This window comes from Mastomys coucha, unplaced genomic scaffold, assembly GCF_008632895.1.
Source record: "Mastomys coucha isolate ucsf_1 unplaced genomic scaffold, UCSF_Mcou_1 pScaffold21, whole genome shotgun sequence".
Taxonomy (NCBI): Eukaryota; Metazoa; Chordata; class Mammalia; order Rodentia; family Muridae; genus Mastomys; species Mastomys coucha.
The window spans coordinates 171,482,481-171,505,196 of NW_022196904.1; the positions used below are offsets into that span (position 1 = coordinate 171,482,481).

General features: G+C 47.5%; 1 protein-coding gene across 44 annotated transcripts in view; it reads right to left on the reverse strand.

Annotated features, from left to right (window-relative positions):
- Positions 1-22,716, reverse strand: part of Sorbs1 (sorbin and SH3 domain containing 1) — a 234,923-nt gene that overhangs the window by 87,021 nt on the left and 125,186 nt on the right. For 7 of the 44 annotated variants that reach the window (XM_031390240.1, XM_031390246.1, XM_031390260.1 and 4 more), the window contains 5 exons: positions 20,681-20,809; positions 10,428-10,454; positions 10,212-10,324; positions 3,977-4,348; positions 276-417 (listed from right to left, as the gene is read on the reverse strand). In XM_031390240.1, coding sequence (XP_031246100.1) covers positions 276-417; positions 3,977-4,348; positions 10,212-10,324; positions 10,428-10,454; positions 20,681-20,809 — 783 coding nt within the window. Of the gene's footprint in view, positions 1-275; positions 418-3,976; positions 4,349-4,982; positions 8,586-10,211; positions 10,325-10,427; positions 10,455-20,680; positions 20,810-22,716 lie in introns of those variants that run through there. The other 37 variants (XM_031390251.1, XM_031390255.1, XM_031390277.1 and 34 more) reach the window with 18 other exon arrangements.

A 22,716-nucleotide genomic window follows, 5' to 3' on the forward strand; every position in this document is an offset into this window, starting at 1 on the left:
AAAAAAAAAAAAAAAAAAAAAAAAAAAAAAAAAAAAAAAAAAAACCCAAGGTTTAGCACATGACCATGAACCAACCCAGTATCTACAGATATCTGACATTATTCCAAATCAGGGGCCTCTACCTCCCCGCTAGGGCTGATCTTTGGGTCCTATAAGGAAGCTGGACAGATAGCCTAGGGCAGGGTTGGGGAAATTTTTTTGAAGGAGGGATTTCTTGCCCCAGACATCCTAAGTTGGACCTGCTGGCCCCAGCGCCCTGCAGGAGACTTCCTCACCTCGATTGTGCTGCAGGAGCACAATGGTAGGGTTGACGATGGTGGTGGAGGGGTAGGCAGACGAAGGTCTGCTTGTTGGAGGAAAGGCTTGGGAATCGGTTTCAATGTGGGAAGAAGAAACTTCATTTAGTAAAGGACCGCCCTGAAAAACAAAACATTAAAAAAAAGTGTGAATACAAGACATCTAGAGTTACAGCTTACTAAGAAGAAGGAATGAACATCTCTACAAAGACCTCAGGTATAAAAGAAAACGCAACCAATGAGTCAATTCCAGTTAGAAGTTGAATCTGAAAATTTGTTCTCCTGGTTGGTATTAGTAAGGGGGAAGAGAAGGCAGGTCAGTAAATGTTGCTGAGAGTCTCAGCATTCTCCATTTTGTTCACCTAGTAATAGCTGTGTATCAATCTGGTTACTGCAAAAGCAAACTCAAACCAAACTAGGATAACATGCAAAACTCATGCAAGTTCAAATGCGATCTAGGAATGAGAGCTGGTGTAAGTGGGAAAAGTCAGGCACCCTCTAGAGAGATGTGAGACAAGGCACCGGTGTAAGAATTTTTGAAAGAGTAACCCCTTTGCATAGACAGTTACTCTGAATATCACTGAGCAGTCAGAGAAGCGCTGAGCAATTTCAGCAGTCGAGCAGGATCCTGTCCTGCTGGGACGTCTCTTCTTCACTCCAGTGTCACACCAACAAATATCCTTGGACCAAGCCATGGGAAATCTTGACTTTAAAACCTGAGACTCCCACCAGAAACATACTTTTATAAACTGATGAAGGGATAATGCCAATCTTTTGAAGCAAATGAGAAACAGAACCCTAGAATAGGGCACCGACTGGCAAATGTTCCCTCCACCACACTTAAAGGTTCTGCAAAGTTTTTGTTTTATATCTTTCAACCCTTAAAGATAGCAATCCCCATGCCCCCAGTCCTGGAGACTAAACTTAGGGCTGAGCTCCCGCTAGGCAAGAACTCCATATACTCAGCCCCAGGATAGCATTCTTTTTCTTGTTTATTTTTTCAATGACAGGGTCTCCCTATATAGTCCAGGCTAGCTTGAAATTCCCTATGTAGACCAGAGATCTGCTTGCCTCTAGGCATGTGCCACTAAGCTTGGTAAGTTGGCATTCTTAAAGGACTTTAAGAACAAGATTTTGATTGGCTATTTTCGAAAAAACTATGCTCAGAGATCACCTACTGGGTGTACTGGCATACACCTGCAAAACAAGGACAATATCTCTTTCCTGTCACCACATAACACAATGCCCTGAAAACTGCTCAGAAAACAAAACAACAACAACAACCACAACAACAACACCATGAAAGTGAAAGAGGCTAGCTACCTGCAAGGGTATGTGGGGGCTAAGTTTTATGGCAACAGAATGTCACATCAGAAGAGGTGTGGGTATCAGCTCCCTGGACAGCTCTTGACACACAGTAGGGCCTTTGTCACCAATACCTTGCTACCTTGCTTGAACTCTCTCTCTCACTCTCTCTCTCTCTCTCTCTCTCTCTCTCTCTCTCTCTCTCTCTCTCTCTCTCTCTCTCTCTCTCTCTCTGCTTTGTTTTTCGAGACAGGGTTTCTCTGTATAGCTCTGGCTGTCCTGGAACTCACTCTGTAGACCAGGCTGGCCTCGAACTCAGAAATCCGCCTGCCTCTGCCTCCCAAATGCTGGGATTAAAGGCGTGTGCCACCACTGCCCAGCTGCTTGAACTCTCTTTTAGATGTTCCCTTGGATAGCCACTTCTATGAGCTCAACTTTGTGAGTAAGATCTTTTTCCAAGGCTTGAGGGGTTTGTATCAACTTATGGCCCGGATGCCACCTACCGGGCATCTGGAGAAGTAAATCAAGCAGTCTGCTTTTAATCTCTTACTCTGATGCCTAAAGCCAAAAAAGCAACAAACATTATTATGCCAACGTCTGGAAAGTTTACTCCAGAACAATTAGGCCAGTTGGGTATACTGCATACACTGTCCCAGCTAATCTATCCTGGCACACAAAAACCAAACTCGACATGCAAACGTAGAGCTACAAATCCTTAACAGCAGGTACACACTAGAAGGGCTTACAGCCATATGAGTGCACTCTGGTAAGACTCATTCTATTTGCAATACACTGGGCAAGATATATATGCGTCCTGAACCAGAATGCCTTCTAATATAGCTAGGGGTTCATCTAGGAGCTGCAAAGCTCAGAGTAGGAGATCCAAACTCATGGTTCTATCTGGCTTAATCCTGCTCTCTAGCTGCACTGGGCTGCATCTGGTGGTTCGAGAAGAGGCCCAGCCCATGATGTAACAGTTCCCAGCTTTTGTGTGTTTGATACCTCATTACAACTTCCTCACTGAGTGAAGTAAGAAGTTTCCTTCTTGTTCTCTGACTTGATTCAGCTCAACAAGCGATTTAACCTAGTTTCATGGGCATACTTCTTCCAACAAAGGATGCTAGTAAATGTTCAGTTCCATCAGCAAAACACATGATACTCCGCTCACTGTACGTCAACAGTGGTGTTTGTGGCTCCAACATCAAAACCCCTTTGATACCTGCAACCAAGTGAGAGGCCCCTGCCCCTTCCCGGACCCACTCAATCAAAACCATGGTATATAAACTAGACTTCTCCAGTGCTCGGATGATCCCGTGGGCACCAGCCTTGAGAGTGGATGCACTCTACCTAACGCCTCCAGATCGTCTGAAAGCAAGAGCTCTGGCTTGCTGTAAGTGCACCTGTGAAACCTAGCTGCTCAGAACATGCTGAGATGCAGCCATCACTAACTCAGCAGTTACTTCAACGACTTCCTTCACTAGGGTAACTCCTCAGCAATGCAGCCGACAGGAACCGGGCACTTTCCCTATGCTGGGCTGAACCCTGAGTCCCTATCATAGGAGCAGGTCCTACACGACCCCACTGAACCCAGGGCCAGCAAGTGTCCTCGCATTCCGACCTACGCTACCCATTCCGATTCTCTCACTCTAGGCTCCTAGGGAAGGAGGAGATGTACTGTGCTAGAAGCAGCTGGGCTGTCTGTAAAGAGACTCACACTGAACAGTGAGGACTTTTAAATTTCCCACAGTTACCCATGTATAAGTTTGCCACCAAAACCACAGTGACCTCCTCCTCAGGGGCCCTAGCAATTATGTCTTGTGAGAAAGTCCTAACACACACATTTTCAGATCCATTTACTCAATTAAACACCCCGCCCCCTCATTTCTCTCCCTCTTTCTCCTTCTCTTCTCTCTTAAAAGAGAGTCCACTTCATGAAATCAGTCAAAGAATAAAAATTTTCTCCTCATAGCCTCTTATCCCTCGTTTCCTACCACCACACCTGCCTGTGGCTTTCCCGCAGCTCTCCTCAGCTTTCAACGCTTTATCTGTCCTGACCTATGAAGATCAGGACCAGGGGAGGTTAAAGATCACAGACACTTCTCAGAGGGAAGACAAGTTTCCATCAGAAAGACGTGCATCCTCAACAGAGCAGAGGAGAGGGGGTTCTTGAAAGGCAAAAGCAGCCATAGGTGGCCCATAGGATGCACATGGCAGACATGCTCTCGGGGACAGCAAACACAGAGCCAGCCATCATACAAGCACAGTGGCCAAGGCCGCCTCAGAACTTAGTACTTCAGTGAGAAAGGGAGGGTTTTACTGTCAGGAGCAGACATTCAGGGTAGCTGTGGGGAAGGGTGGGGGTCCAGCAAGCTTACGGTACTTGAGACAGCTCCCGGGAGGTCAGGCTCCAAGCCTCTGTGGAGGTCCTCCGGTATGGGAGGGACCAGCGGAGGTGGTGGTGAGGGTGGTGGCGTCTGGCTAGCAGGGGAGAGGGAGCCACAAGCACTGGCTGGCTGGCTGTGGTGGGGCCGCCTCTGCAGATGAGGGGGGATGAAATCATCTAGTGTCGGGAAGGTCAGAGGTGAGGCAGCAGGGGTGGTCGCCGGGACAGTGTGGACGCAGCCAAGTGGCCCCAGAGATGCTGGAGTTCTGGCAGTGCCTTCTTGCCCTTGCCCTCTGTCAGTATTAACCAGGTAGAGAGGGACAACTATTACCTCAGATGGGGCTGGACTGGAGGAGGTGGCACCCTGTGGGAAATAAGGGGTGGTTATGCGTTACGCAGAGGGGACGGCAGAGAGACAGGAATTCCACATTTCAAAGGTTGCGCGTGGACATGCAGTGATGCACTTCAAGAACTATTTAATCAGTGCCCTTTCCTCAGAGTACACGAGACAGTCAGTGCTAGCCAGCGCTAGCCAGCTGGCCTCCTGAGACTCTGTGACACAGAGGGAGCCCCATCCAAGTTCACTTTCCATCCGTCTATTTTTGAATCCTTTTAACACTTTGAGAGAAAGAGAACAAACAACAGAAGAGGCAGGCGGGCAAGCAGACAGCGTTTAACCCCACAGAACTGCCACAGAGCCCGCGAGCTTGGGAGCAAATGCGGTCTCTTTAGCACCTTGTCGTAAGACTTAAACACCCTTACCACATTATTATTAGTCTACGAATTCCACGGTCTGGCATACTGAGACATTTACAGACAAAGAGTCAGGGAGACAGGAGAGGCTGTGCTGAGAGGGTTAGATAGAAGAACTGAGGATTCAAGTGCTGTAACACTGGTGAGGAGCGGCAGGGGAGGGCAGCCCAAAGAACAAGTGAGCCGCTTCAGCCGGTTCTGAGAGAGACAGTGGAGGAGACACACACACATTCCTAGTTTCTTGCCTTGGCTGGATAACACGGCTGCAAGAGGTAAGTTTCTTTGTTCTTCTGGTTTTCAGGATCAGAAGTAACCTGGGGGCCTAGCCTGGGAGGCCTCACGGCATCTGGGAACGAGCCCCAAGTCCCCAGTGTGGGGATCTCACCGCGGTTACAGGCATCGTTGCGGTTGTCAAAGAATAGCTTGGGAGGGTCAGGAGGAGGAGCAGGGGGTAGTTTTCCTGTGCTGGCTGTGGCTGTGCCTGGGACAAGGCTGAGAGCTGGTGCCTGGGTGCCTGCGGCCTCCCAGAGAGCGTCTGGGGCCGAGTCACGTGCAACAGGAGAGGAGTTTGTTGCCCGGCAAATGTTATTGGATAAACATGGGACATATAAGCTGCTGACCTGTCTATTCCCTGTGGCTTCATGACGTGGGTTAGAGCTCACATTCTTACTGTACACTAATCTGGAGGCTACATAGTGTTGCTGGGGTTGGGAGGACACTTCAAGGCCCATGGGTCCCAAAAGCAATGAACTGGGACATGATGCATGTTGGGGAGCCAACCTAGCTCCCAGAGGTACAGAGACGGGCGGAGGAAGTGAGGGGTTCTGTTGGCTGGGGTTGCTGGGTGGGATGTAGGGCTTTGGTGAGCTCATGTAAAGGGAGTCCTTGGAGTTGCGGTAGATGGTGGGGGGCTGCCATGCAAAACGGTCCTCTTGAGGGCAAGGAAGGTATGGGGGAGACAGAACCTTTAGCAGTGGTTTCAAGATAGGACATCAGAACAGAGAGAAAGAAAGGGAGGGGCGAGATGGAGAGATGGACCGTTAGAAACAGCAGCACAGCATGATAAAAGATAAAACCACTCTCAACAGATTCGTAAGCAAATCCTTCTGGTGCCCACAGCTGTGGTCAGGGCAGCTCTGAGGACCACCTCACTTACCTGCAGGGCTGGCCTGGCTCACAGGCCAGGAAGGCGGAGCCAGCTCCATCACAGGCCAGGAAGGCGGAGCCAGCTCCACCACCCATGCTTGTTTGCCTGCATCCTGACTGTGGAGCAAGCCCCTGAGCAGAGTCCTCTTTCTTTCCCAACCCCACCCCCTCAAAACTCCTGCTGAAGTCTTTCTCTTTAAAAGTTTAAGTTCACTAGACTTGTCTGAGTTACTTTAGTTCTTCCCCTCTAGGAAAAGGAGAACTAGAACTAGGCCCTTCTGTATGTGTGTTCACAGGAGGCAGATGTCTCCCTTGAGTCCTTGAGTCCATTCTCCATTCCATGACCACATAGAGTTCACTTAGGGGAGGGCATTAAAAACTGTGAGTCCATGTGTACTCTTTTCTCAGAAGAGATAATCTGATAGAATTAATCACTAAGAACACAGCTGAAGGATACGGCTCAGTTTGCCCAGCATGTTTAAGCCTCCAAGTTCAATCCCCAGAACAAATAAGTGGGCATGGGAGACAGTCATGAGATTAAAAAAACATGTAGTCTCTCACCTCTGAGGCACATGGGAATGTAATTAGCCTATGGGATGGAATGAGTCTGGTTCATTCAGCCAGTCTACCACCGTACACAGGCAATCATTTTTATACTTGGGTGATCAACTTTACCCACGCCTTAAGAACAAAGCTCTGGTAACAGGCTTAGAGTTACAGAGTTGAAACTCATCCCTCATCTCCCGCCCCCCCCCCCCCTTCAGCCTTTCTTCCATGGGTCTCAGTGGGGGATAGGGGCAGGAGGCCAGCTGACTCTCTGGCCTGATCCTCCTCAGCCAACCTGAGGCTCACCTGGGAACTAGACTCTCAGAGGAGCAGCACCAATGTGCCCAGACTTTGCTCACTGACCCTGAGCTTCAGATTTCAGTATGAGAACAAAACCAGAAGCCTCCTGTAATTAATGGCTGGGAGAGAGACTGGAAGTCGGTGAACTTCTGGCAGCTGTCTTGCGACCAATAGCTTGGAAGAGACTGGGAAGATGGCTCCATGAGTAAGAGCATCTGCTGTGCAAGCGTGAGGTCCTGAGTTCAAATCCCAAGGACTCAAAGAAAAAGCTAGGCATGATTGTACATCCCCGTAACCTTAACAACGTGGGGCACCGACAGGAGGATCCCAGAGTTCACTGGCCAGCTGGCCTGGCAGAAACAGTGAGCTTGTGATTCAATGAAAAACCCTGTTCCGTGGGTTTTGTCTGTCTTACAGACAGACAGACAACTGAGAAAACCACGTCATAGCCTTCTTTTGTCTTTGTCTGGACACACACAGGTGAGCATATCTGCATACTCTCATGCATGCCCACAATGAGGCCAGTTTTTATTTTATTTTTATACTTTGTGGAAGGCATATGGGAAAGGGAGGGGACAATAAAAATGGCTATAGTTAAGAAAGTGAGAAAGTCCTTTTTTGTCTAGATTAGACTATCATCCAGAAACTGTCAACAGCCTAAACCTCAAACACCCCAAGTTTGAAGTGACAGACAGTCTGGGTAGGGAGGCAACTATTTGGGTGTCCTCAGTTAACTGGGTCTGTGTCTTAACCACGACATCCACAGTAGTGCCAGTGCAGTGCGGCCATTTACAGCAGCCCCAAATCTACAACAAAGAGCCCCTCGAGGTTATAACAAGAGCAAAGCCTGTCCATTAGCTCTTCCGTTTGATGAGCTTGGAGTGAGCACTGCAACACTTTGCGTAGTCCAACTGACAACTTCCAGAAACAACAACTGAACTAGCTTCCACCACTGGGACTGTCAAGTAAGCTCACAGGACTGATGAGAAGCAAGCAGAAAGCCATTTTGTTATTGGCTCAGGTTCACCCTGACTTTGCACCAGAGTCCCTTGCGTGTGACTTCTTCTTGTCCAAAGATAGAAATCTGTTTCAATGCTATTTAAACTTAATCAGCCATGGCCATGTATGGTACCAGGACTGCATGATGTCAGGCACAAATCTTCCTCGGGTTGTAACCTTCCAGAGAGGACACTTCCCCAGAGTGTCCACAACACACACAGAGTCGAAGGACTTCCTGTCCTGGGGCTTCTTTTAACTCTAAAGAAGGAGTTGGAGTTGGACTGAGCAAGGACGCAAAGGAATAAGCAGATTTTTGCTTAGTTTTAAGTACTGCAGCCTACCCTGTCCACTGCCCACAAATGAAAGTCAACTATCTTTTTAGAAAGTGTGTCTATGGGAGAGGGACACTTCTTGGAAAACATGGTGTGTTCATAGTTTATATTTCAGAAACTTCCAAGCCTCATCTCTACTGGGACTACCATGCTGATGATAAATGACATTACAGAAAGGGACACTGTGGTTCCCTGGCCACGGGAACTGGAGGAGGGCTGGGAGGAGTAAGCCCAGGCAGGCAGGACATAGGATTCCCACCTAGCCCATCCATCTTCTGGACCCTGACTGAGTTCTGAAGGGAAGATGTTCTACCAACAGATCCATAAACTCCAAAGGGCTGGAACAAAGCCAAGAAGCTGCCCTGCCCGCCTTGCCTTCATGGAAGCCAGTGTATAATTACACCAAGCTCTACACAGTTAAGAAGTCATGTTTGCTTTCAGAAAATAAATCTGCAAAGTAATACAGGACATAAAGTTCTTGAGATTCAAATGGCAAATCTAACACTGAACGTGCAGAATACATTTCCTATGTCAGCTATTTGCCTGTCTCCCCGAAGACAGTGAAGAAAATGTGAAGTTGAGTAACAAGCAGATCGTAACATGTGCTGGTGGATGTATCACAGGATGCTCAACCTTACTATAAAGTGTCCCTTATAAAGTTCCCGAGGGTTGTGTTCAGCACACTGGTCTGAGTACAGTGCACAGTAAAGTTGTGTTAAACAGGATCATCTTTACCGCCCATGTGATATCTATTTATGTAGTGCTGGGAAATAAGTCCTGGGCCTTGTACATACTAGGCAAGTGTTTCACCCCTGAAATACAACCTCAACCTGGTCCTTGCTTTTTTTGTGTGTTCACAAAACCAAGAGACATTGGAGGGTTAGCCTTTGGGCTAAGCCACTGATGGTGAAAGCCAGTGTACTTCAATGCCTGCTTTGACTGGAGGCTGGCTGTGTCCTGAGTAGAGCAATAGTATCCATCCTTGAGATGGCTGCAAGGGAGATACTAATGCCACAGACAGTGCATTATAGACATGGGAAGCTTTCACAAATGGGAAAATTCTGACAAGCCATTTAACAGACAAGTGACCTCCAGGAAACCAGGTCTATCCACAGGGCCTGGCTCTAACCAGGGCCTACATGTACAAAGCAGAAAGTGAGGAGATAAGTCATGGCAGGAGGCAGAAAGGCTTAAGGGTGCTGTTCATCAACAAACTGCAGACCAGGGAGACAGGTCTATACAGAGAAGATACCATCTGATTTGCTTGTGTGTTCTAGGAGCACTTCAGAAGCAAGTACAGGAGCTTGTACCATCCAGGGATCTTTTGAGCATCAGCACCTCCTATAAGGAAGATGGCTCCATTTCATGTAAGTGGCTCCTCCTTATAGAGCACCTTTCCACTAAAATGATAGGATCTATTCCCTTTTATCAAAATAGCAAAGTATAGTGAGGAGAAGAAAAAAAAAAGGTGGAAAACCACCTAGGAGCAACTACCAAAGCAAAATCAATCCTACACCAAACTGTATAGCTTTAGAGGACTGTCTCCCATGCAAGCACTACCAAGGCCTAATCCTGCTTAGCTTCCAGGATCAGATGAGAGTGTGTCTATTCAGGGTGGTATGGGTGTGTTTGGGGGGTGGGGGAATTCTACAGCAGATCTGGACTGTGAATCCAGCCTGTGCTACCATTGTGATTGCTGTCCTCGGGACTTTGGGCTGTGGATTTAAGGTCTGGTCACCAATAGCTGATGTTAACCTGTCGCAATACAGTCACTCGAACTCTGAAAGGCTCAGCTTTAGAAAGCTAGTGAGATAAACACCAGAGATGCTCATCTGAATACTATGATCTCAACAGTTTCTTAAAAATAAGCTCAGACTCTCCCGTACCTGTTCAAGGCTAAATGAATTCCTTCTTTTAGAACCTTTCCACGTGTATTTCAAACCTAGAGAATAGCAGGCCTATTTCCAACACCCCACAACCTCACCCACACAGCCCCAGCCTCACCCTATTCCCTTGTTCTCATTGACCCCCGACTCTCCTCCTAAGAAAGCTATTCCAGAGAAGATCAGAGTCTGGATCCCGTGTAGACTGCCAAACTTGAGAACAGACGCAGCCAACAAGTCTCCGCCCCGTCTGCGTGCACACACCTACCTGGGGCTTGTCAGCAGAAAGGCTGGGATGCACACTTCTGTAGCCCTTGGCAGCAAGTGGGGAGGGCTGGGCGTTGCCATTGGTATCAGCACTGGAAGAAAGTTTCCATTCATCTGAGGCAAGAAAAACACAAACAAACCTCATCACTTACAGGTAACACCTAACTCAAGGGTCCCTGGTGCCCCAAGGCACAGAAGAATGCAAGAAAAGCCATACCTGCTGAAGGGTCCTCTGGCTCCAGGCCTGTGCAAGGAGCAAGAAGGATGAAAACAAAGAGGGAAAAACAGAACCGGTTATGTTTGCGGGAAGCAAGCATGAGACACACTGACCGATGAAAATCAGCGGCCCTCGCCTGACACAAAACTCCCTCAGTCAAGAAGGCCCGATTACCATAGGAACCCACTTGAGACTACGATGTGTTCACAGGCGCTGACCTTTGAGAACACAAGACTACATTCACAGGAATGAAGAAACAATTGTTCCTTGACATTCTTACTTTACAGACTGAAAGGCAACAGAACTCTCTGCTGTCCAGTCCCCACCCCCAAGCCTGCTGCAGGCTCAGAAGGACCGCGCCTTAGCAGGCTGGGTTAATGGGCCCTAGAGGCTGACTGAAGGAAGCCTCAGTAGCATGTTTTTGTTTAGTTTTGTTTGGTTTTGGATCCCAAGTGTCTCCATCACATTAAACGAAAGTACAAGAACATTCACAACGTGGGCTGGAGAGATGGCTCAGGAGTTAAGAGGCTTTTGCTACACAATCATGGGGAGCAGAGTTCAGATCCCAGTACCCACACATAACAAGTCAGGAATCCCACAAATGCCTGTAACTCCAGCTCCAAGAGATCTGATGCCCTGCCCTCTTCTGGACTCTGCCAAAGGGAGGCTGGGGAGGGGGGGTGGGGCGGGGATACGCATACACAATTACGTAAATCTAATAAAAGTTTTTGATATGAAAAACCCATTACTGATTTGATTTCACATGACAGATCGCAGTCAAAATTAAGCGTGCTAAAAATATAACAGGCTACATGTATGAAGTTATGTGAAACGCAAATCAATCTCATGCTGAGGCTTGGGTTTCTTCCATAACATACTATTTAGAATGCAAGCACTCCAATAGCTAAAAGAAACAGATCTGAAATAATTCTGCTCTCAAGCGCTTCAAATAAGACCCAGTATGTGGGTCTGTATGTGACCAAGCACCACAGCGAGGGACAGGCACAGACAATCCAGAAAGGAAAGAGCTTCCAAGCACCCTTATTTACGGACATTAAATTCTGAATTTCGTAGAGCTTTCATGTAGGATTTCATAAGGATATTTCACGTAATATCCTTCTTTGCATGTCTCTACCAGCCATTTAACACACAAAAGCCACCTAGCCAGCAGGCTAGATTTTGCTCACGGCCAGTTTGGCCACCCCTACTCTAACAATCCTTTAACGTCCTCTGTTCCCTGACGGAACTCTTTTTCACACTCCCATGGACACAGGCAGAGGCCCACACTGAAGTCCTTGAAGTCCAAGCCTTCGGTGTAGGTCTCTCAGACCAATGGTGACTTTCCAGATGTTAAGGTGAAAAAACATTTATCAAGGACGTTTCAGGTGCCAGACATAGTTACATTTTACACCTCTTCAGTATTTCATTAAATGTTCGCTGTACTCCATGGGCGAGAAAACAGACGAGCCAAATGACTTGGCCAGAGCAGAAAGCCTTACACAGGAAGGGACAAAGCAGTACAGGACCCTGACCAACATCCATGGCTGCCAACCACATCAATAGTAGGGAAATACTGGAGGCCAGAGGACATCAAAGCAAAAGGCAAGGTGGCCTGCATCCCACAAATGGCATGGTCTAGATGCATTAGTCAGGGAGAAGTCTCGGTCAATCCAGATTGATGAGACTTACTCAGTATTTATGATCCAGTAAGAGGTGAGGACCCAAGAGCTTGCATTTCTAACAGTTCCCAGTGATGCTGATAATGGCAGTCCACACACCCTATACACTCTAACAACTGACAGAAGGCACGGGAAAAATATGCTTATTTCAGCACACCCCAAGGTGCAAGGATCATCTCAGAGGAGTGAGCAGAGGAGGGAGCTCTAAGAGCCAGAGGTGGTAGACTGCTCCACGGAAACAGAGCTTTCCCGAGTGTCTTAGTCAGGGTTTCTATTCCTGCACAAACATCATGACCAAGAAGCAAGTTGGGGAGGAAAGGGTTTATTCAGCTTACTTCCACATTGCTGTTCATCCCCAGAGGAAGTCAGGACTGGAACTCAAGCAGATCAGGAAGCAGGAGCTGACGCAGAGGTCATGGAGAGATGTTCCATACTGGCTTGCTTTCCCTGGCTTACTTAGCCTGCTCTCTTATAGAAGCCAAGACTTCCAGCCCGGGGATGGCATCACCCACAAGGGGCCCCACCCCCTTGATCACTAATTGAGAAAATGCCCCACAGCTGGGTCTCATGGAGGCACTTCCCCAATTGAAACTCCCTTCTCTGTGATAACTCCAGCCTGTGTCAAGTTGACACACAAAACCAGCCAGTACACCGAGTAACTAGACAACTGCGTGTCATGAACTTGTCCTGGAGCAAGTTAAAGCCAGGGAAAAATCTAAGTTCGGAGTGTGGGAGGTGTAATGAAGCTGAGGAATTACTCAGCTCTCTTAAAGGGTGTATGACCTTAGGCAGGATGACCACAACATTGATTGGGTGGGAAGGGAGGAGGGGGTGGATCTACCTGGAAGTAGAAAAGTGAAGATGACCACATCGATTGTAGAATATGCTTAAAGAATTAATACAAATATTATTTTTTAAATATCCTATGGAGAGAGCACAGCAGCCTACTGTCACATCCTCAAAATGCAAAATGTTAGGGTGGCTCAGTTACATACTCTTGCAGGGAGTTGCCCATTACATCTCTGCCACTGCCTTATAGACAGTTCCTAGCCACTTATAGACAGTTCTCCAGCAGCCACCAAAGAATTGACCTCTCCCAGGACGTGTGTTACATGAATGTTACTGTTATCACATTGAACTGGCTTGTGTAACCAGAGCGAGTGCGTTAACCACACCAAAGATCACATTTCTTATCTGTAAACTATAATCCCTCCCTGCTGTCCTCCACCCAAAGTTGCCAAAGAATCTGAGATCAGGCATGTGAAGGTGACCACATTCAATACTCACTGCTAGCTCCATGCCTGGCCCAGAGAACTTAATGTACCCAGCCAACCCTGGAACACTGGGGACATTCTGTGACAATGGCCCTCATCATCTTCACTCTATCACTTTTAATGTCCCTTCTTTTCCAAGTTGCTATTTCCAGACACCCCCTTGTCAGGCCACTTTTCGAATGCATTAGGTTTATATATACAATAACAGCAATAGGCTTCAAGTGGGGGGCTCCTCTGTGATAGAGGTAGATGCAGCACACAGACTCGGGGACACATTCTTTGCCCACTTTTTTCCTGTTGCGTTGGTTCTTCAAGCCACACTGGAAAACAGATGGGTCATAGAAGTCAAGGACTGACGGTCCTTCTAAAGCTATAGGCGCTGTAAGGAAGCCATCCTCATACCATCAGATCATCTCCTGTGAGTTCAAATCTCTCTACCTTGTCGAAGGCATGGCCTCATCTGTAAAACAGACACAGACTGTTTTCTGAGACACAGGACTACATCAACCACAGGGGCTGGAGAGACAGCTCAGTGGTTAAGGGCACTTGTTGCACTCCTAGAGAACCCAGGCTCAATTCCCAGCTAGTCAGTTTTCTTTAAAACTATGTGACCCTTGGTGGTTCACAACCACCCATAACTCCAGTTCTGGGAAATCCAATGTCCTTTCCTCACCTCTGCAGGCACCACGCACGCATACACTACACATACATGCATGGAGGCAAAACATTCATATACGTAAAATAAATCTAAAAAAATTAAAATATAAGGCATTTATAATATACGGGTTTTATAAAACTGGAATCCACTGAGAAATCCCCACAGATATAAATTATAGGGGGCGTGTGTGTGTGTGTGTGTGTGTGTGTGTGTGTGTTACGGTTTTATTTTATGTCAATGTATGAAATACACATATATATTCATGGGTATGTTTGCCTGTGTATATGCATGTGGAAGCCAGAGGTCAACAACTCAATATACTCTCCTCAGTCTCGATCCATCTTGGTTTTCGAAACAAGTCTCTCTCAGTAAAACTTGGCACTCACTGACTCAACGAAGGCTGCTCACCCAGAAGCCGCAGATTCTCCTGTCTCTCCCTCCCTGCACTCGGCACTGGGGTTCCAGGCATGAACAGCTATGCTGGGCTTTGCCGTGGCTGCGGAGGAATCCAAGCTCAGGTCCTTGCATTTGCACAGGGAGCCTGGAGACATCTCCACAAATCCTGTTTGCTTTTGCAACAGGGTCTTACTACATAGCTCCGGCTGATGTGGTATTTGGTGTGTAGCCCAGGATAGCCCAGGATACCCTCAAACTCTCAGCAATCCTCCTGCTTCTGCCTCCTCAGTGGTGAGATTACAGGTACACACCACCACAGGTAGCTCAAAACACAGGAAAATCCACAAAGATATAGATTACAGTACGTGATCTCCCCATTTAATAAATTCATTACGTGATCTCCCCATTTAATAAATTCAAAGCCACAGGGGTCAAAGAGACGGCCCTGTCCCTGGAAAACAACTCATTCCAAATCTCCAAAACCACCTCCCTCACTGTGCTCTAAAGGTGAGCTCCCAGGGTCTCAGTCAGCGGCTTGGATCCTTAATGAAGGAGAGCGCATCCCTGGCAGGTTGTCAGCCCGCTTCCATTAGCTTTTCTTTTGAATCTGGAAGGTTAGTAGCAGCCCAGGGCCAATTATATCTGAGTGCACAGGGTGAAGTTTTACATACATAGTCATCAATTACTGACTCCTGATGGAAGAGATTGTCAAAATGCTTCCTCCAATAAAACGGAAGGCTGGCTTGTAGATAGATTTGCAGCCTTGTAGATAGACTGAGCAAATACTCAGTCCTTCTGTAAACAAAACAAAACAAAACAAAACAAAACACAACAGTCCACCGTGACTTCTATCCTACCTGCTCTTTATGGATTTCTCTGCCCCATGGTAGAAGTCACCAGGTATCAACTATTATCTTATTTCTTTTCTAACTTCATTTTTGGTTTCTTGCTTATTTTTAAAAAACAGTTTTTCTTGGGATCTTAGGATCCTTTTCACTAAGTCAGACTCGATGTGGTCTGGAAAACGCTCTGAGGCGGATGACATGCTCAAAGCAGGTCTATGCATGTTCTAAATGTTACTTGTACTTAGCTATTTATGATATCCAGTGGAGAATTTAATATCATGAATAAAAAGGTTTGGTTCTTGAAGGAAAAGCCATCCAGAGACTGTCCCACATGGGATCCATCCCATCTGTAGACAACAAACCATGACACTATTGCTGGCACCAAGAAGTGCTCACATACAGGAGCCCAGTACGGCAGTCATCTGAGAGGCTCTGCCAGGACCTGACTAAGACTGACACGGATGCTCACAGCCAACCATCGGAATGAGCCGGGGCACCCCAATGGAAGAGCTAGGGAAAGGACTGAAGGAACTGAAGGGGATGGCAACCTCATAGGAAGAACAACAATATCAACTGACCTGACAACCCCACCTCCACCCCCAGAGCTCCCAGGAACTAAATCACCAACCAAAGAGTATACATGAGTCAGTCCGTGGCTCTGTATGTAGCTGCATATGTAGCAGAGGATGGCCTTATCTGGCATCAATGGGAGGGGAGGCCCTTGGTCCTGTGGAGGCTTGTTGCCCCAGTGCAGGGAGATGCTAGAGGGGTGAGCTGAGAGTTGGTGGGGGAGCACCCTCTTAGAGGCAAAGGAGAGGAGAGAGGGGATGAGGTTTTTGGAGGAAGACCGGGGAAAGTGGACAACATTTGAAATGTAAATAAATAAAATAACCAATTTAAAAAAAAAGTTGGTCTTTACCCTGGGCTTCTGGAGATAACTGCCCAGTCCCTGGAATGCTACATCGAATAGGAAGGTCTTGTTTGCCTGAGGTCTTGGAGAACAGCAATATGATTTAGAGTCAGGGCTTTGAGTCAGCAAGAGCTTCACTGCCTTTTAGAGTAGAGGTGAGTCTTTGAGGAAGATAATGGCGCATGCCTCTGTTTTGGGGCTCACACATTGAATGCTGGGAAATAATCTGTCGGAGACACGCTGCTCTCTCTCCAGACTCTGTACCATGAACTTCTCTGGGCTGATCTTAATCTCTATCCTTTCCCTGAAGTAAACAAACTAGCCCCTTCTAGCATTGGCACTAAGCCTGGGGTGTCTTGAGAAGTCCCCTAAATTCGCATCTGGTTGTCAGAGGGATGATGGTGTCTCAAAAGGCCCTTTCCTTTAACTTTTCAGTTGGCCCTAACTCTTAAACACATATACTCATAAAAAACCACTGATTTCAGTCAGGGCTACGCAGAGAAACCCTGCCTCAGACACAAAGCAAGCAAATAGCAACCACAAAAGCAAAACAAAACACTGATTTCACGGGAAAAGAGGAGAGCAAACCTGAGAATCGCGAGTCCCAGGATATTCTGTCCCAGGATAGCTCTGCAGCAAACGCCGGAGCTAACTAGCACAGCGCCTAGATTGCAAGGAACTGCTAACAGACAGCATGGAGCCTGAGTTAGGGCCCAGCATCTAGGGTAACAAGTTACACGGTCTCCAGCTCACACCAGAAAGGAACTGGGAATTTCACCCACCACCACCGCAGACTTCTGAACTGCTCTTCCGTGAGTAAAAACAGAAACACTGGTCTAGGGCACTGGTGGGGTTGCTTAGAATTGACACGGCAAACACCCAGGCATGGCTGGGCGATAAGTGCGGGAAACACAGGTGAAATAATAAGGCTTCTCCCAGGCAAAGGGAGTCAGTTCTAAATTCATTTCCATTCCAAATAATTCTAATCCCAAGGTCCAGCGTCCATCAGGGTGAGGTATTGATTGGGGGATAGGGGGGATGGTTCAGTGGTTAGAGCCCTTGCTGCTCTTTCAAAGAACCCCAACTCCGTTCTAAGCACTTACACTGGGTTGGGGAGTAGCTTGCAACCACCTGTAATTCCAGGTCCCACAGAATGTGTCACCTCTGTTCTCCACAGACACCTGCACTTACGAATATATACCTACACAGAGACACACACATAATTAAAAATCACATTTAAAAATAAGTTTAAATGTAACTATAATTTAAATTATATTTTAAAGCAGGAGCCTGAACAGTGGGTTTAAACTGGGCACTTTTAAAGGCCCCAGCTTCTTGTCCTCTGGTTTCATGTTCACAAATGCGTTTCAGCTTGGTAGCAGCAATCCATGGCAGAGGATGCCTCCATCTTCCTAGAGTTCATGTGGGTGCACAAGACTCCTGCATTCACACTGCAGGTTTGTTTTTTTTTTAAAAGATTTATTTATTTATTTATTTTATTCTACGTGTATGAGTACACTGTAGCTGTACAGATGGCCATGAGCTATCATGTATGTGGCGGCTGGGAATTGAACTCAGGACCTCTGCAGGCCCCACTCGCTCCAGTCCTGCTCACTCCAGCCCTGCTCGCTCCTGTGTTAATTCACTGTAGCTGTCTTCAGATGCACCAGAAGAGGGCGTCAGATCTCATTTCAGGTGGTTGTGAGCCACCATGTGGTTGCTGGGATTTGAACTCAGGACCTTTGGAAGAGCAGCCAGTGCTCTTACCCGCTGAGCCACCTTGCCAGTCACACTGCAGGTTTTACTTTCCAAATGCCTCCTAGACATTTCTTCTGGAAGTCCTTCTCTTACCAGGAAACTCAACATATACAATGACAGAACTGATCCTCCCGTTCCGACATCCTTCACCAATTCCTCTATCTAGAAAACCAGCTGGTCAGCCGGAGTCCCCGAGGTTCACACTAAGCTCTGTTATCTCATTCTCTCAAAGGCCCTTGACCCTTTACCCTGTCCTCCATCCACATGCCTCTCATGCCTGGCCCAGAAGGTCCTCATGCCTGCCAACTCACAGGCTGCAACCTTTAGCAGGCCTCCTGACCCATGGTAACAACAAGGGTTATCAGGACAGGCCTGTGATGAATGCTTGCTATGAAGGAGCTTACTTAATGTCAACAATTCCAGTAGGATACTGCCCAGTGTGTAGGTAAGAAAACTGAAGCCATCTAAGGTGGTCGAATTTGTCCATGTGACCCTCTAAGCATACGGCCCCTCATACGGAGAGGAAGTCATAACAGCGGCTGAAAGCTGAGGTATCTGTACGTTATAACTGGAGCTTCCAGCCCAAGCAGACAGACAGACAGACAGCAACATGGAAAGTTACAGGGATGGATGGAGGTAGTAAAGACGGGAGCACAGGTAGTGTGCAAATGCTAATGTGGAGCCAATGACTTTAACTTCCCAGGGGGAATGACACTTACTTAGTATAAGATGGATCTTGCAGGAGAAACTAGAGGCATCACTTTAATAAACCACCAGTTCTTCCAAATATTTGCATTTTAAGAATGCCTTTTAAGACTTGCTGAAAAGGTTGAAATTCTTTCCCACCAAATTTGTTGGATTAATTTTGTAGGAATCACCGTAGGGCAAGCCGGTGGTTCCTGAACTGTATCAGCTGTACACAGAATTCTGTAGAGCAATAGTTTCCAAGCAAGCGCCATAGTGGAAAGCTCTGCTCGTATCAGTGCCAGCTACAACCACTAGAGGGAGCTCAAGGCTCCCTCTCCACTGCCTAAGGATTGGCAGGTCAAACTTGCCTGACTTAGCTGCTTTTCTCTTTGGAAATCTCTCTTCCCCACATACCCTCTGGCCTTGTAAAGAAAGCATTTTGCCTTTCTTCTTGCCCGCATCTTTCCTAGAGAAGGGAATGGCAAACTTCAGCGGGTCAGGAATCAAGTGTGGGCTTACACATAGAACCAAGAAGCCCTGGGCCTGCTGAGGTGCTGAAGATGGTGCAAGCCTTTCCCCAGGCCTGGGAACAGAGAAGACTGCCCTGGAGACCCCTATCACCTGTGAGGAGCTTGTATTCAAACCCCAGTGTGGCATCATTCACGAGCATCTGCCGCCGTGCCCCTTATAGGTAGCTGGTGCGGAATATCAGGAGATGCAAGTATTATTCCTGTGTATGCCACATAATTCTACCATGTCACAACACTCGCTTCCCACTTTACCAGAACGTGCAAGTCCTATTTCCTTTACACTCCAATTCCAAGAATGTGCTAAGCTTCTTAGTTTCAAGAGAAAAGAAAACCCTATTTCCTGTCTCCATTTTCAAATGTGGTCCCTGAGCTAGCTTCACATCATGGCCTGAGAACTTGTCAGAAACATAAAAGCAATGACCCTCAGACTGACAAGCAGGCATCACAAGTCTGACACTCTGGGCTGGGCCCATCTTGCCTGTCTACTTTGGATGCCTGTGATGCAGTGAGGATAAGAGCCCTATAGAGTGGTTAGAGACTGAACCACCCCAAGCTAGCTACCCGTGGAACCACAAGTCAGCGTTTCTCTATGGCAGAATACACAAGCTGTAGAATGCTCTCTGGAAAGGTCAAAATAACCCAATCCCAATCTTAATCTAAGTGGTATCTCACAGTTTATCCCACACCAGCAGGCCTGTTAAAACCCTGCATCTCTTCCTTGCTTATAATAATCCCATGTAGCAAGTACCATCAATCCCATGAGAGCCATGGGTTGAGAGAGGAAATCAACTGTCCCAGACTGCCCAGCCTTCAGATGGGGGAGACAGGATGTAAACAAAGACCTACCAGAATCCAGAGTCCCAGGCTGAAGTCCCAATGCCATGTGATAAGCACTCTGGCTTCCCATTCTATGGAGTCAAGTTGGGCAGAGGGTCTGTGCCTGGGCTCCATGGGTTTGCCCTGGCTCTTGTTCACCACTGATCTTAGAAGTGCTCTTGTGACCCTCCCTGCCCCCACAGCCTGGTCCTACCCCACATCTGTGCCCCATGGTTTCCGTATTCCTGGCAGCTATGCCTTGTAGCCACCTGTACTTCTGCCTCTGGCTTCTTCATCTAGCCCTACCTGGCCAAGTCAGAGCTAGCCTCAGAAGTAGGCAGAACCTTAGGGACATCTAATCACAACCCTATCCCACGTGTTTGCAGGTGCTGAGCTCCCTATATCCATACAACGCAGTCTTCACAGTGCTGGCCACCTAACAGGGCTCTCTGCTCAGTCAAAGCAGAGGTCACTAGGCTGGGCCTTCACCCAAAGCACATGACTATCTCTCCCAGATCAGGGCTTGACCTGCCTGCCAGTCCTCACAGAAGGGACAGAAGGGACAGAAGGGACAGAGGGACAGAAATCACTGTCCTGGGAGCCCTGGAGAAGGAGGAGGCGGCTGATGAGCTCACAACACCTCTCCCACCCCTGCAGAACCACAAGGACGTCCATCCTCCCAAACTCCGGTGCAACACACCTGACTTGCTTTCATGCTTTGGAGATTCCTGGGGGCTCACAGGGCTGCTGCCTGGGGTTTCCCTGTAGGAAGACGAGGCCCGAAGAGTCACTGTTCCTTTCCCAGTGCAGATTTTTGTAGGGTCCATGTCTGAAAAGAGAAGATCCAAAAGGGAGGGTGAGAACCAAGACTTCTGAGGGAGCAGGACAGATAGCAGATGGTTACAGCGGAGGAGTGAGATGAGCCCGTTACATCTATGCCTACTCTTCAAACATCTATGACCAATGAGAATTAATCTGTACAGCGGTAGGTACACCAGCATCGTGAGATTAGAGAGAAGAGGCACGGTAAGTTCTGAGGAAATGCATGAGTTAAAATGTCAGCTGAAAACATTTCCCAATGGAAGGAAGCTGGTTCATTCCTTCTATGAAATGAAGTTGGGGTTGCTAAGCAGACTTCTGGCCAGTTAGTAAGGCATGGTTCACAGAAGAGTTTGTGAAAGGTCTCTCAAGCTTGCAGATCACCCTTCTCACAAAAAAAGCAAGCTGGCAATGTGGCACATCAGGGATGGTCTGAAGAGAATCGCTGCTTCTAGCATTCTCTGGTGAATACCCCTGAATTACGAGATGGAGGGAGGTGCTGTTCACAGATGGGAGCTTTCATACTCTGGCATAATGAGAGAACAGGAAGGTGGCCTGACAGGCTCAGTCACAAGCAACAGTGTCCTCTGAACCTCTTTAATCTACACAGACTCCTCACTGTCCACATGCAGAGGCAAGGTCCATAACAGAGCCTGGACATCTTTAGGAAGACTCGCAAAGCAGTCTTCTGAATGCAGGGCTACATGTCCCCAGTCCCCCCTCCACAGATAATTCTCAGCCTATAGGAGCAATCTTTCCTGTACAAACAATGTACTTTTGATAAAGTTTAATGTGTGTAAGTTGGACACAGTAAAAGACCGGCAACAGTGACTTATAAAATGGTAGAGTTATAACATTGTAAATAGTTATTTCAATAAAAGTGTGTTGCTTGTTTCCACTTTTTCACTTAATACTTTCTTCTTTCTTTCTTTCTTTTTTTTTTTTTTTTTTTTTTTTTTTTTTTTTTTTTTTTTTTTTTTTTTTTTTTTTTTTTTTTTTTTGGTTTTTCGAGACAGGGTTTCTCTGTGTAGCCCTGGAACTCACTCTGTAGACCGGGCTGGTCTCGAACTCAGAAATCCACCTGCCTCTGCCTCCCAAATGCTAGGATTAAAGGCGTGCACCACCACTGCCCGGCTTCCCTTAATATTGAATAATTGGTTTTCATTTAGTATTTCTGACTGGTTCACCGTAACTAACCAAATCTGTGGCTAACAGAGGCCGGGTGTCCCTCCTTTAGGAAAGTCAATAACTCGGCAGGAAAGGAGAACAGACTATGCTTCTCAGAGCACAGAGCCAAGTGTTTATGTGCAGCTGAGCTAAGCCATCTCCACACTTACTTCCTACATCCCCATACCTGCCAAACTGCTCAGAGTCCAGCTTCCTGATCTAAAATTACCACAGTGAGGATAAGAGGGAGAGGCTGGAGCTTACAATGTGTCCTTGGGTGGGACTCAGAACCCTGCCCATATCTGTTTGGGAGTGGAGGATTGGGGGGGGGGCAGTCACGAGAAGGAAAGCTTCCCTCCCCCACCCCCCTGCCCACTCTTTATTCCTGCCCCAGCACCCCTCTTCCATAGGGAGGAAACCACGGAACTCACAACACATCACAGACCAAATGGCAACCTCAGGGAGCATCCGACCCCATCAAGAGAGTTAGTGACTGGTGTTATACAATTATTGGGAAAGATCACGGTCACAGGGGTGACAGGCAAACTGGCAAAACCACAGCCCAGCTGTACACTCCCCTTGTCTCACTTTGACTACACGAGACTTCGAGTCGGAACCTCGAGGGAACTGTACACCCTTGCCTCACGGAGAGGAGCGGCAGGAAGTAACTGTTGGTGAAGCCAGAGAGGGGCTGGAGTGCTCTGGGAAACGGCCCTGAGTATCAATCAGGGAATCTACAGGAGCTGCACA